This window comes from Frieseomelitta varia, unplaced genomic scaffold (assembly GCF_011392965.1).
Source record: "Frieseomelitta varia isolate USP_RPSP 00005682 unplaced genomic scaffold, Fvar_1.2 scaffold_175, whole genome shotgun sequence".
In the NCBI taxonomy this organism is placed as follows: Eukaryota; Metazoa; Arthropoda; class Insecta; order Hymenoptera; family Apidae; genus Frieseomelitta; species Frieseomelitta varia.
The window spans coordinates 235,900-249,416 of NW_025109472.1; the positions used below are offsets into that span (position 1 = coordinate 235,900).

A 13,517-nucleotide genomic window follows, 5' to 3' on the forward strand; every position below is an offset into this window, starting at 1 on the left:
CGTAAACCTCGCGGATTTGTAGTTCCTTTCGGGGAGGAAGTCTCGTACTCAAACAACCTCGAAACAAAAAGAAACTAGACGCGCGTAAGAAGCTAAAAATGTAACTATTTTTCGAAAGTATCTCGCGACGAGTAATTATTCATAGATATTTCAAGAGACTGATCGTGAGTCGTTCGTGTATTGAAATTTTACAAGTGACACAATACGTACGCAATACGTGGTACATGATACAAATCAGAAGATACAAGTCCAATTTGTTTTAAATTTATTACTGATTTTAATTCTTTAATGCGTTATACTTTTGCGGTTTGGTTACCACACGTATTTATTTGTAAAAGTAGGATTAACATACAATTCCGAGCTTATTATCCTACATAGATGCACATTTTATTTCCTTTTCTTCGGGTGCACACATAATTAATGATTTTGCAAAGTTCGGTGTTTACAAAGTTTGAAATTCAACGAATTCACGTGGCTGTATTCAGTGAGTTTCAAACATCGTAAACATTGAATTTTGCATGTTGCGAAATTATAAATTAAAATTTCACGCCCTTGCGTATCACGTAATTCTCGCGAAATGATAATTTAAAATTTCAAATCCTTACGTATCACGTAATTCTTTACGCGTGCTTGCGAAATACTTTCGAGGATCCAACCCGATCTGTTTCGAAATTCGCGACAATGTTCGCTGTTCGCGGATTCTCGCCGCGGAACAACGGCTTAATTAACGAGTCGAAACGCCCGGTCCGAGCTTCAAACCCGTGTAACTGAGTTTCTCGGCCCCGCGAACCCGAGCTGAAAGCTCGCGCGGAGACTCGACCAAGACTGTCGTGGAAGCTGAGCAATTTCCCTAATTGGACTAACGTGTCTGTATTTGAGCTCGCTCTCTCGTGCTCTCGTCTCGCGCTCCTCCTCTTAATAACGAATCGCCGGTCGCGCGACAAAAATCCCCGGGATTTTTCTTTCGCGAAGCTGCGAGCCAGGGAGCGAGGAACGTCTTCCGGGTTCAAGGAGAGCGATTCGCAAGCACAAAGAGACCTACCAGGGAAGATCTAGTAGCTCTCCGTGCCTGGAGGGACTACGAGGAAGGACGAGACCCGCGCGCCGGTGCAATTGCACGTTTCTCTCTCGAGTCGGGAGAGTCGAGTCGTTTCAAAGATCTCAGAGATCGCCGGTCTTCTTGACCAACCTAACGAAGAACGCTTTACATCGCAGGCTCGCCCTGGAGGGACAAAATATCGCTGGCGATTCTCGAGCTGCAGGAGAAGGGCGTGATACAAATTCTGTACGACAAGTGGTGGAAGAACACCGGCGACGTGTGCAACAGGGACGAAAAGAGCAAGGAGAACAAGGCGAACGCGCTCGGAGTGGAGAATATCGGTGAGCTTCGCGCGAAAATCAGTCTTGATAGCCTTTTATTATCCTCCTTGGCCAGGGAGAACAAGTTTAGCTAACGAATTAACGCTAGACTTACCAGAGTTAAAATGAACACTTGAATTCAACTGATACTTTGAGAGTTGCCGATTCGATTAAATCCTTGAGAATTTTGCGACCCAAACTTGTTTTCACTGTGTTTTTACCCTTAGAGAGAAGAGTGAGATCGCGAGAGAGGTTAGGCGCGTAATTTATCGCTAGAGGCAGAGAAGAGACGGAGGGAACTTTATCTGACTTTAAGGTAGGAAATATCGCGTGAAGGGCTGTAATTTTTACTCGAAAGTTGTCAGTGCTGCGCCCTGATGATAAAAAGTTTTATTATTTACCTTTACTGCGAGTCTCATTAAGGATGAGGAATTAGGAAAAATACAGTTGAGGCATCGCGCGGAACGTTTACTCCAAACTTGATAACAAAATGTTTCATTATTTTTACTACAAGTCTAATCGTACTTGTTCAAAGTTGTCAGTAATGACGTTATATTGTTAAAAGGTTTCGTTACCGATTTTCACGTTATTTATTCGGGAAGAACAGGCAAGAAGTTACCGGGGAGAATAATTTCACGCGGAATGCAGTCTAAAAAATTTGCGTAGAATTTTCAAAGCGAATTGTGTTAATTAAACGCGAAATGGCGAAACAGTGCCGTCAATGTTATCGGCGTGAAACAGCTGTCTAATTTCAGAACGAGCTGGTCCAGACGAATTTGTTTCGTCGAAATAAATTGCATACCCTCCGTGAAACATCCACATTAGCCAACAGAAACGTAATTATAAAACAATACGAGAAAATTGAATCTGCTTGATCTCTCTCCTTCTCTCTTTCTTTCTCTCTATCAAAGTACGATAATTATGACTGTTTTGAATAAATCGCAAGAACGATCGTATCGAGAAATCGAAGCGTACGATATAATATACAGATCAGGAGAGAAGATGTGGTGCAGAATTTTCCTGGAAATTTGAATGATTGAGTATCGTACGATCCAAATCGCGCCCATAATTACACCGTGTAATTTACGGCCGTAAATGAGGTCGATGAAACGCACACGTGAACAGTAGCGTCGAAATCATTAGATTCGTTCCGATCGTTTCTGCATCCAGTGCACTGTATAACTAACTTCATTTGTGGGCTTTCGGCGAGCATGTCAGGTTACATAATCAACTACGGATGGATTTCAATAGTAGACTATGGCACGATTACGTAACACATCATTTTCAGTTTACCGAAACGCGTGTGCAAAGCTCGAAGAACGTAACTACATCGGTGGCTGTAGGTTTCGTAAATTCTTATTGCAGTCATTAACACAAGAATGAACACAATAACAAATATTTTGGACAATTAACCACTTTTTTTTTTATAACATCGAGTCACCCTCGTAGTATGAATTGTGATTTAGATTTGAAAAATAAAGTAAAATCCTACGAAATTTTAAACTTGAGTTCCTCGACGATCATACACAATTCCAGTACTTTACATCTTGCAAAGAAACAAATTACACTAACTAATCCTTATCCAGCAAAATCGTGAAGAATTTAACAGATATGAGAAATCATTTATTATGTTTAAGTTACACTGTCCACTGTATTAATTTAAAAGCAAGAGAATCCTATTTGTTTTTATTTGCATAGAGGAGAGTGAAGAAACACACTTGTTTTGATGCGAAATTTCGGTTCATTAATCGCGGACACTTCACACAATAAACGCCGACAAAGAAAGTAAAAGAGCAAAGGTGGTGCAGTTGAGGTCATGGAATGCTTTCAAGCTCGGAGAAATCTCGCAAGAAGTTCGCCGGGAATTTTTCTTGGACGTCCCGTAGAACCCTTTCCGGATTTTATGGAAGTAACAACAAGTTCTCCCTTTCTATCTTACCTCGCTGTATCCCTTCTATATTTTTTCCTTTTTCTTTCTCTCTCTCTCTCTCTCTCTCTCTCTCTCTCTCTCGTCTGGTCGAGAATCTCTTCCATTCTTTCTCTCCTTTTTCTCGTCTCGCCCTCTGTCGCTGACTAGTCTCTAACTTAGGTAAGTAGCCACTTTGCCAGCAGCGTGAACGTACTCGCCGAGACGGAAAGAAGGATGAACAACTCCTGCGGACAGTGTGAAATTTCAGTCGAACCTCTGCGAATCGCTTTTCCACTAAACAGGTCGATTATTTGTTGGAACGAGGGAAGAAAGGGAGAGACGGAGGGGTGTCGAATTACGAGCTTCGTTTGGAGGAATTGTACTTTAACTTTAAATCTTTCTTTTCTCTTTTGAAACGTTTGATGAGTTTTATATTTATACCTTTACGGACGTTCACACAAATACAGATTTTTGTGAAATTCCGGAGAGAAACATTTATTTTCTAAATATAATAGATTTTCTAAATATAATATATGTTCTCGCAATTTATACACAGTGACGAACGAAAGAAAATTAAGAGGATAGGTAGAACCACATTTTTAAAATATAGAATTACGTGTTCAATAAGAGCAGCGAATAAATATGAAATATATTTGAGAATAGATCACTGTTACCAATATGGCAAAATAATAAATTACTAACGCTAATACTGTCCTCTCATACAATTCTGAAAATTTATTTTATAAATTATATAAATTTCGTAAATTTTGCAAATGTCATCTGTATATCGTACACATTTTTGCAATCTTATATTTCCCATAAATCACATGAACATCCGGAGTTTAAAGATTGATGGAAAAATGACGCAAGTGCATTGCCCTTTGAAAACAAGATAAATATAACAAATAATATCTATATTTTCATAAATTACTGAATTACTTACTTAACGATTTACAAATCACGAATGAATTTACAAGCCATCATGAATAAATCTCATATGATAATAAATCTCAATGGTTAGATGCATAAAAAGGAGAACTATAGATCTCATCACTTGCGTAACTTTCGTTATCAAAGATTTATAATGTGACTAAAGATTTCTTTGTTGAAACAAATCGTTAACTATAGACTTTTCTCTCGAGTTCTAAATTCTTGATACGCGATTTCAAAAGTATTTATAAATGCAATATTCAAACCAATGGTAGTAATAAAACGGACAAGGAATAATAATTAAACTGTGGGCAAGATTATTCAAAGTAATCAGAACTACTGTGTAAACGCAGTGACTAGCTAAATATAAATGCCCTATTTCTACTAATTGCACGGCATGAAATTGCGTTTCAGTTTCTTCGTCCGGCGGAAAGCGTCTATGTCAAAACTCAAACGGTTTTCGACCTGGTCGACCACGAATGCAGAAATTACCAACGTGAAACGCGAACGGCGAATGTGTAATAGCCAGGTGCTGAGATGTTGAGGCGTTGTTTTCCGACTTGCCGCGAAATTAATCGCGACGAGAGGAGTTTCACTGGCGTGAAAATAGAAAACCACGCGAGAAATTTCGTTACTTCCGGCGGAATGTCGTTTAAATCATACTGTTGTGCAAATAGAGCAAGTCTGTTAAAAATCGTCGCGTTTTCGGGCCGATGACTAATGACGAGTTATGGAGCATTGCTGAAGAAAATAATACAATAAATTCATTGTCTTATTGCTCAAGAAAAAAATTGAGAATCACCTAAAAGTTTTGTCTCATTCAGTAAATGTAGTGTAATTTCATTACAATAATTTATTCCTCGATTAAATTTCCCGATTATCTTCGAAGAATATAGAATGGAACAAAAAAAATTTGAATTAGATATTATTTTACATAGTGCTCCGATGCTAGAGTACAACACTGAAAAGCAAATCGTACGAATGAAGCTCTTTAGATGAAAATAACGATGGAAAGTCGACCTAACCCAAAACTTTTCGTTAAATTTCAAGAAGAACTTGAACCCTCAAATTAGATACGTTTCGTGTTACTCTCGCGAGTTGGCGATAGAAAACCCTCCTCTCTCTCTCTCTCTCTCTCTCTTAGCGTGAATCTTTCTCTTCTCACGAAAGTTCCAAGCTAGCGTCGAAAAGAGAGTAGAACGGACTGACAAAGACGTTCGGGGCCACGGGAGCGGAGACGCGGAAAAGACGTAGGCGTAAATAACGACAGGATCGTATAGACGGGAAGCTAGACAGATGGATAGATAAATAGATAAATAGACAGGCGCGGAGAGGGCGATGAGGGGTGGAAACAACGAGGTTAGAGGGTGATAGATGGGCGGACAGATGCCAGGGGAACGGGCGAGTCCGGGCGGGCTGGCAGCTACATTAACCGTGAACCGTGCGCCCGGGCGACATCAGAAAAGAAGCAGAGACAGCCGGCGGCGATAAAATAATGAGCTTCCGGTTTTTCCCGTTTCCAGGTGGCGTCTTTGTCGTGCTGGTTTGCGGACTGGCGTTGGCTATCCTCGTCGCGGTCCTCGAGTTCTGCTGGAACTCCAAGAAGAACGCCCAATCGGACAGGGTAAGCGAGCGAAGCACCGAGATAATTGCGTGCGATTTCGTGCTTCGCGTGTATGTGCTGCATGAGTGTATTTTCCTCTTCGTCGCGTGCAAGGCCGCTCGTCTCATCGTCACTAAGCCATTTCTTCCCTCTTTTTTTTTTTTTTTTTTTTTTTTTCCTTTTTTTTTTTTTTTTTTCTTTTTCGTCGAATATGTTTCGATCAACAACGGTTATACAATGTATCGGTTTTTCAGTATTTTGATCGAACACTGTTTGTCAGCAGAACGGAAAAAAGTCACGTAGCTTTTGCTTGATTACACGCCGCGGCATAGCCGGCAGGTCTGATCACACGCGTCCTTGTTCTACTTGTTTGATTTAACACGATACCGCTCTACGTAGCGGGTTAAACATCGTCCAAACAGTTTTCGTATCAATCCGTTCGATGCACTCGCAAACAGACGAAGCATGCTAAACATCACACCCGAGAGCCATATCGTGTGTCCTCCATAGTATAGCCAATCGAAGAGCAAACGATTAAGAGACGCGCCGCAGATTTAACGCGCAAAGAATTACTTGTGTCGCGAGATACAAGATATTTAAGAATTCTTATAGTCACTTTGAACATCAACGCACAATAAAATTAATATCGGAGCTCTTACACGTGTATCCAAGTATTCGAACACTGATTCAATTTAGATCCGAGTATTGGAATGCTTACTGGGTTTAAATCCGAATTTAGGCACATATATTAATATATGGATGTACGAATATTGTAAATGTTCGTTGTAATTCGTATACAATACTTGACTTCGAGATCCAAATATCTGAGTTCGTGAATATCCATTTAAATACAGATTATTCAAAACCAAAATTGGATACTCGGATCTGAATCCCATATCATTTGAAACCAATATTTAGAAAATTTCTCTAAACACGAGCAAGTAAGACACGCTAATTCTTAATAGAAGGTACAAGACCGCGGAGAAGTTCTATCGATGATAAAAAAAGATTAACTGTAAAGCGTCAAACTCACGTTTCGCTCCGCACGACGCAAAATTCTATAAAATGTTAGATTCACGGCGCACCTCATCCACCACCCCTCGATTCGATCACTATTCTTCGAGTCAATGAGTAAGTAAAGAAATCATGACAGGGAAAACGATGTAAGCGATTCACGATTGAAAATTCACGCGAGGGAAAGCGGCCTGGCACGCTTGAGAGGGATTGCATGGTATCGAGCTCGTGGTACGATCGTCTTTCTGTATCATTTGTTGGTATTGTTGTGCCTGTTCTCTGCCGGCCCCTGTCCATGCGTCGGCGGCAAAAACGAAAACAAAAAAACACGTCGAAACGGAAACGCCGCGGCACGGCAGTCCTTGTGCGCCGAGATGGCCTCGGAATTGCGGTTCGCCATGCGGTGCGGCTCGCGGCAGAGACCAACCGCGAAGGCGCGCAATTCCGACGCCGCGGTGCCCTGCGACCGTTGCAGCCCGCGTGCCACCAGGAGGAGAACGCGATATTGCTCGACTGGCCACGAGGAGACCACCTACATTCCGAGCATCGAGATACCACGGTTAAATGGTGTAAGTCCTGTCCCTCACGACGGGCTCGCGACGATGGCCTCTCTTTCAATTTCTCTCTCTCTCTCTCTCTCTCTCTCTCTCTCTCTCTCTCTCTCTCTCTCTCTCTTTCTCTCGGCGATCGAAGCGAAAAGCCGNCGCGACGATGGCCTCTCTTTCACTTTCTCTCTCTCTCTCTCTCTCTCTCTCTCTCTCTCTCTCTCTCTCTCTCTCTCTCTTTTCCTCCTTTAACTCTCTTTGTTATTACAAACTCTCTGACAGAGAAAATTTCGATCAAACGTGCATTTTGAGCATTCGAAGGTATTCAAAAGCACTGAGGTCTCTTTTGCATTTAATAAATATTGTCAATTTTACTTTTCCATATATTTTGAACAAACAGAACAGTATTCTTTTTATTTAGCTTTGGAAACCTCATTTACGAGGTTTGTTACAGCTGAAATATATTTAAATAATTATAAAATATATAAATTCTTCACAAATGCACGAAAACCCGCAGTTTAGCGATTTGAAATGATAGCTGGCTCGAACGATTCTTTTACACCGTACTTTCACGTGTCCTACCGTAAAGTCGATTTACAAGAGATTCCCTCGCAATCGAGAAGAGAAGCCATCGGTCGAATCCGGAGCTATGCCTGATTTCACGGTAATTCAATCTCGACGAGAATAAACGTGTGACAACGTTTCTCTCAACGAGTCGTTATCAACGAGTGATTTGGCACGCACACAGCCGGATTGTTATATACGAACGCAATTTCGAGCCGCGAACCGTTCGAGAGATTCGATTGTCGTGATCGAGGCACGGTCTCCATGGAGCCCACCAACAGATCTATGCGTTTCTTTCATCACAAGCTTCGAATGAAGCGCGAGATGGGGGAGAAAAAAACGCGAGGCCACGTGATGACGCGTGAAGGGAGTATTCGCAGAAGAAAAAAAGAAAAAAGTGGGAAGTTGCTTGCGCGAAAATCTGTCCCTTGACTGTCCTTTTGTGTCTCGTTCTCATTTTCTGTCTCTTTTATATGTCTCTCTCTCTCTCTCTCTGTCTGTCTGTCTGTCTGTCTGTCTCTCTGTCTCTCTTTCTCTCTCTCTCTCTCTCTCTCTCTCTATTTTTCTCTCTCTGTGATGCTCTCTGTTAGACTCGAGTACACGTTTGTTTCACACGGACTAAATCTATTTATTTGTCCCGTGCCTCTATGTACGTGGATTACGTAAATACTTGGTGTGTTCTGCATTTTGGTACGGTCCGATGTATCTTGCTTACTACTACTACTAGCGAAACGAGCGCCGCGCGCGTTTAATCGCAACTGGGCGCGGAGCTCTCAGTCACGCACTCGCTTACACTCGCCAACTCGCTTATAACTCGCTTCGACACGGAACGCGCCCATTTCTTGTACTACGTGCGCGTTCTATAAAACTTGATTGCATGCCTCATACCGCTGTTGAACGATTGTAATACGATCGAACGCGACGGCGACGTCACTTCAAATTCGTCGTCGCGCCGGCTAAACCAATGCTCGTGCGATGCCTCGCTCGGAATCGATCGTTCTCACGTGCACTCTCGAAAGTCCATCGAGTCGGACTGAAGTCGGACAAAAGAGGATGTGAGAAAAGTCTCAACAATGGCGTCTTATTATTCGTTTTTTATGCCGTTAGACAAAAGCACACATTTCGTGACGTTCATCTGGACTTGAGTTTGAAAAGAAGCTTTTACAAAAGAACGCGTGCTATTTTGTCGAGTTAATTGATTTAATTGTTGCCGAGAGTTGGAAAAATTTTCTCTAGCTCGTTGGCTCGATAAATAAAACTAGAAGGCAAACACTGGTACTGACCAAACCAAAATGAATCGTATCCGCTCTGTATCGAGAAACGTATAAACGTGGTCAACAAATTGAGCAATTTTAAAATTCGTCTCCAACGTCCAGATTGCCATCTTCTCAATTTCCAGCTATACGTTTGCTTCGTTATTCCCTCATTCGAAATTACACCCTCTCCACGCGGGGTACAGCTTTAATAATGGAAAATTCGCCGCGCTATTTGAATATCGATACGAAGCGATAACATTAAATAACTCGTAAAATTTGATTCCGCGAGGTTGCTTGCCGTTGCAAGAGAACCATGGGGGGAGGGTGAATATCCGCTGTTCGGTACGGTTACATCGGGCGGAGAGAGAGAATAGAGTGTTCGTTAAACAACGATCGAAAGAGGACACGTAGCCGAGGCGGAACGACTAGCCGTCCTCGAAAACTCGTGTGAATGGTTCTTCTGATCGTGTCGGAAGTGATTTTTCGAAGCTACGTCGCACTTTCCGAGCTCGTTTCCGTGTAACCGGCTGGCAAGTCCTCAGGATATTCCGAAACGTGCGCACGATCAGGACCACCAGGAAGGAACGTCGATCGTCCATATTCTTTCACCCCCCCAAAAAAAAGAAAAAGAAAAAGAAAAAAAACGAGGGACAGATCGAACGGAAATTTTTCAAATCAGTTTCTCCCGTTTCCTTGCCATCAGACCACTTCCACAAACGGAAATTTTTCACTGTTAATTGGCTCGAGTATCGGAAAAGTTGCGTAACAGTGGTTATATCGAGTTCAATTAAATCAGGACGAAATTACGGGCGCGCCAATGTCCGACCGGAAATTACACAGGGAGCGCAAGTTTCTGTTGCCTTGATTTGAAAATTAAGCTGGAAAATTTTCCCTCGCTCGACGTTCGATCGAACTCGAGACAGATACCCCGCGAGACTCGTTACTCAGAGCCGGAGTTTAATCGCAATTTCAACGAGAAAGAGGATCGGCGAATCGATGGAGTCTCGTCGGCGAGTTCCACCGTTCGAGGAGTATGACCGAATCGGATTTTCCAGTTTTCCCAGCGAATGGAAGGAGAGCTCTTCGGTCTCGAATTTCGAATTCTACTTTCGATACTTTAATCCGCGACGCGGCATCGATGCCTATCGATGCGGTATAATCCACGAAGAATATTTATCGCGATCCGCCCGTCTCATCCAGCAATTCGATACACAGGCAAACGAGTTTGAATATAGATCAGTGCTTCTCAATAAATATAGTGCGATTTTTCTGGGCAAAGAGTGATTAGAGACTTAGAGTACGGGGTTTTTTTTTTCAATCGTTTTTTATCAGACTCTGTTCTATTCTGATAGTTTAATCCGAGAGACTACTGATGCTCTGAATCTCGTTTAACGATACAACTATCAGTTATATCAATGCAAGTAAAAATGAAATTGATACAACATTAAACGTAAAATGTGCAGTAAAAAAAGTAAATCAACAATGAGGAGAATTAACTGTAATTATCATTCTGTAAACTCTGGCTATTGAATTAGGATCAGTTAGCTAGAAACGCAAACTATTAACGCTGTGTATATTTTATTATTTATTGTTTGCACAATATTTATGTATGGGTATAATCAATACATTGACGATGATGTTTATTAATAATTACGGCGTTAAAAACTTGTCGAAGATCGTGAAGAACTATATAAATAAAAAGTTGTGTTTTTTATTAATTCTATAATTGTATTATACTACAGAGATATTTTTCTTTGTTTTTTTATCAAATTTATCCCACAAATATACCACACTATATACTTGTTTGTTTCATAAATGCAGAAAGCGAAAGTGAAATTAAAATTACAATTTCATCTCGAACATCATCATCGTTTAATTCACCACTCGTCACCACTATCTTTCAAATTGTCTATCAAATTTTATTAACTATTAAATTGTCAAAAACTGTGAGTAGTCCTATTTCTATGGCCAAGAGCTGCACATTTATACATAAACCGATTAAAAGTGCGGGAAATTTCGTTTCGAACTTTTGCAAGTACCTACAGTGCAGAATAAAGTGACAGAAAGTTCACTTTTGCACTTTAGTGTCTCTCGTAAAAATTGTTCCAGCGCTTGAAAGCGATTCAGGAGTGCCGTTAGCAATTCAGAAGCAAGTCAAAATAGTTTTAAAACATTCGAGCGGAAAAATATTCGATTCCGAACCATTTCGATTCTCCGCACGTATCCGATTAAACTGAATGTTCTAGAATTTCGAAAAAAAAGGATTGAAAAGCGGTATTTCCGAGTACAAAAGCACCGGAATCGTATCCGAAAATTCGAACTGAAAAATGGCGTGTCAAGCCTCGCGATTTCGCAGGCTTGCTTCTCTGTTCAGCAAAACCGAAATGTTTCGAAACATTGTTGCTTCCGTTCCGGAAGCGCGAACCTCGGTTTCGTGAAATCGATGGTCCGCGTTTCGCGCGACTCGTCCCCTCGTTCCGGAACGTATCTGTCTGCAAAAAGCGAGGGAAAAAAGAAAGAAGGAAGGAAAAAGAAAAAAAAGGGGATCTATCATATATGCGGCCGCAACTTCGCGAGAGACCCTGTCACCTTTGTCCGCCGATATTTCATCGAATTTCGATTCTTACCCGTGTATACGTATTTTCGCAAGTAAATTCTCTATTCGAGGGGGTCGCAGCTGGACGTTGGTCGCTCAAATCGATATACAGGGACAGATTTCGTAAATCTCGTGGAGAAATTCAAGCGCCAGAGACGAACGGAGAAACGGAGAGAAAGCACGTACGCACGCGGCGAATCTCTCTCATTCTCTCTCTCTCTCTCTCAGAGACGATTCCAGATAGAAAAACTCGTTGGAAAACAAGGCGAGGACCTGTGACGCATCGAGCGATACCGACACGCAGGCTCGTGCGAAGCGGAGACAGCTCCTTCGCGAGTTACGAAAAAAGTTAAAACAAGTTTTAACGAGGCCTGGCAACTTTTAATAATTCGCCCGCTCGCGGCTATGAGACGTAGAGAACTCGGGGGATGACCCGAGGAGGAGGGTTGATGGCAATCGATCACCACCCCGATATAGCTAACACCCGTTGTTTCCTATTTTCTCAGCAGGAGGGTGGTGCGTTGTCGATGACGGAGATGAAGAAATCATTGAGCTTCGATCAAGTGGCAGCGGCCCGTGGCGGGAACACCTAGCACAGGCCTCATCCTCATCTTCATCCTCAGCAGCAGCAACAGCAACAACAGCAACCGCCACCGTGCAAAGCCACGCCCACGCACACACGTCACACACACTGCCACTCACATTCACACAGCCACAGTCACAGTCATACGCACAAGCACCAACCACCCCCACCGAGGCGGAGACGGGGCTCCTCAAGCATCGTCTTGGGACAAGGTTAGTTTCCCCCGGGTCATTTACGTAACTGCCAATTTTTCTACATTTTGTGGAAAAATTTTTGCCGCCTACATAATATACGTACGTACGCGTAGAAATGTGTACAATGAAATGTGTCCAAAGCGAGCTCCCAGTTTTTTAGTCATTTCGACAGAAATATGAATTTTCAAAAACAATTCTTGTCTATTCTGATCTTCTGTCTTGAAAATATCATAAGTATTTTTTAATTATTTATTTCGATGCAATTTGTATAATTAAAAACTGTAAATTCTATTGACATTCGTCACTTTTGAAATCGATATTTTTGGTATAATTATTGTCCAATTATTGTCCACTTCATAACTGAATTTGATATAAAAATAATTTGACAAAATGTTAAGTCATAAAATTTCCCTCCGAACGAAAACCAAAGAAACATGAGTCATATCGCTTTGAAGGAAAGAAAACGCTCGAAATAAATTTGTTTTAACGATCGGACTATTTAAGAAAAGAAAGAAAACGCTGGAAAAAATTTTTTTATAACGCACAGCACATTTAAGAACAGTAAGAACGCGAAGCTATTTAGAAAAAGAAAAAACTACAAGGAAAAAATGTCTTTGACACGCAGGAGGTGACCATCCTGAGAGTATTCTCTGGAGATTCGACTGCGACCTGGCGGGTGAGCCAGACGTGGTGATATCGCCGCCACCGCCACCACCACCACCCTCGGCGGCTGTGTCGAGAACCACGACCCTTTGACCAATACTCGAGGAGGTGCCGACAGGTGTGCCCGTCCAGAAGGAGCTGCCCACCCAGGCCTCGGTGGTAGTGAACGTGGTCGACCAGAAGGAGACCTGCTTATAGCATATGTAGTCGCCGGGGCGGCTGAGTCGACCGCAACGCGGTCCGGCTTGTGCCATCGGCGACGTTGGATCATCGATCGATCAGCTATCCACGTGACGACACA

General features: G+C 42.1%; 1 protein-coding gene across 7 annotated transcripts in view; it reads left to right on the top strand.

The window, feature by feature from the left end:
• The window catches only part of LOC122538707 (glutamate receptor ionotropic, kainate 2-like), a 93,937-nt gene extending 80,625 nt beyond the window's left edge, over positions 1 to 13,312 (top strand). For 2 of the 7 annotated variants that reach the window (XM_043673002.1, XM_043673001.1), the window contains 5 exons: positions 1,216 to 1,380; positions 5,722 to 5,822; positions 7,175 to 7,382; positions 12,283 to 12,571; positions 13,179 to 13,312. In XM_043673002.1, coding sequence (XP_043528937.1) covers positions 1,216 to 1,380; positions 5,722 to 5,822; positions 7,175 to 7,382; positions 12,283 to 12,571; positions 13,179 to 13,185 — 770 coding nt within the window. In that variant the 3' untranslated portion in view covers positions 13,186 to 13,312. Of the gene's footprint in view, positions 1 to 1,215; positions 1,381 to 5,721; positions 5,823 to 7,174; positions 7,385 to 12,282; positions 12,572 to 13,178 lie in introns of those variants that run through there. The other 5 variants (XM_043672998.1, XM_043672999.1, XM_043673000.1 and 2 more) reach the window with 5 other exon arrangements.
• Positions 13,313 to 13,517: the final 205 nt, after the last annotated feature.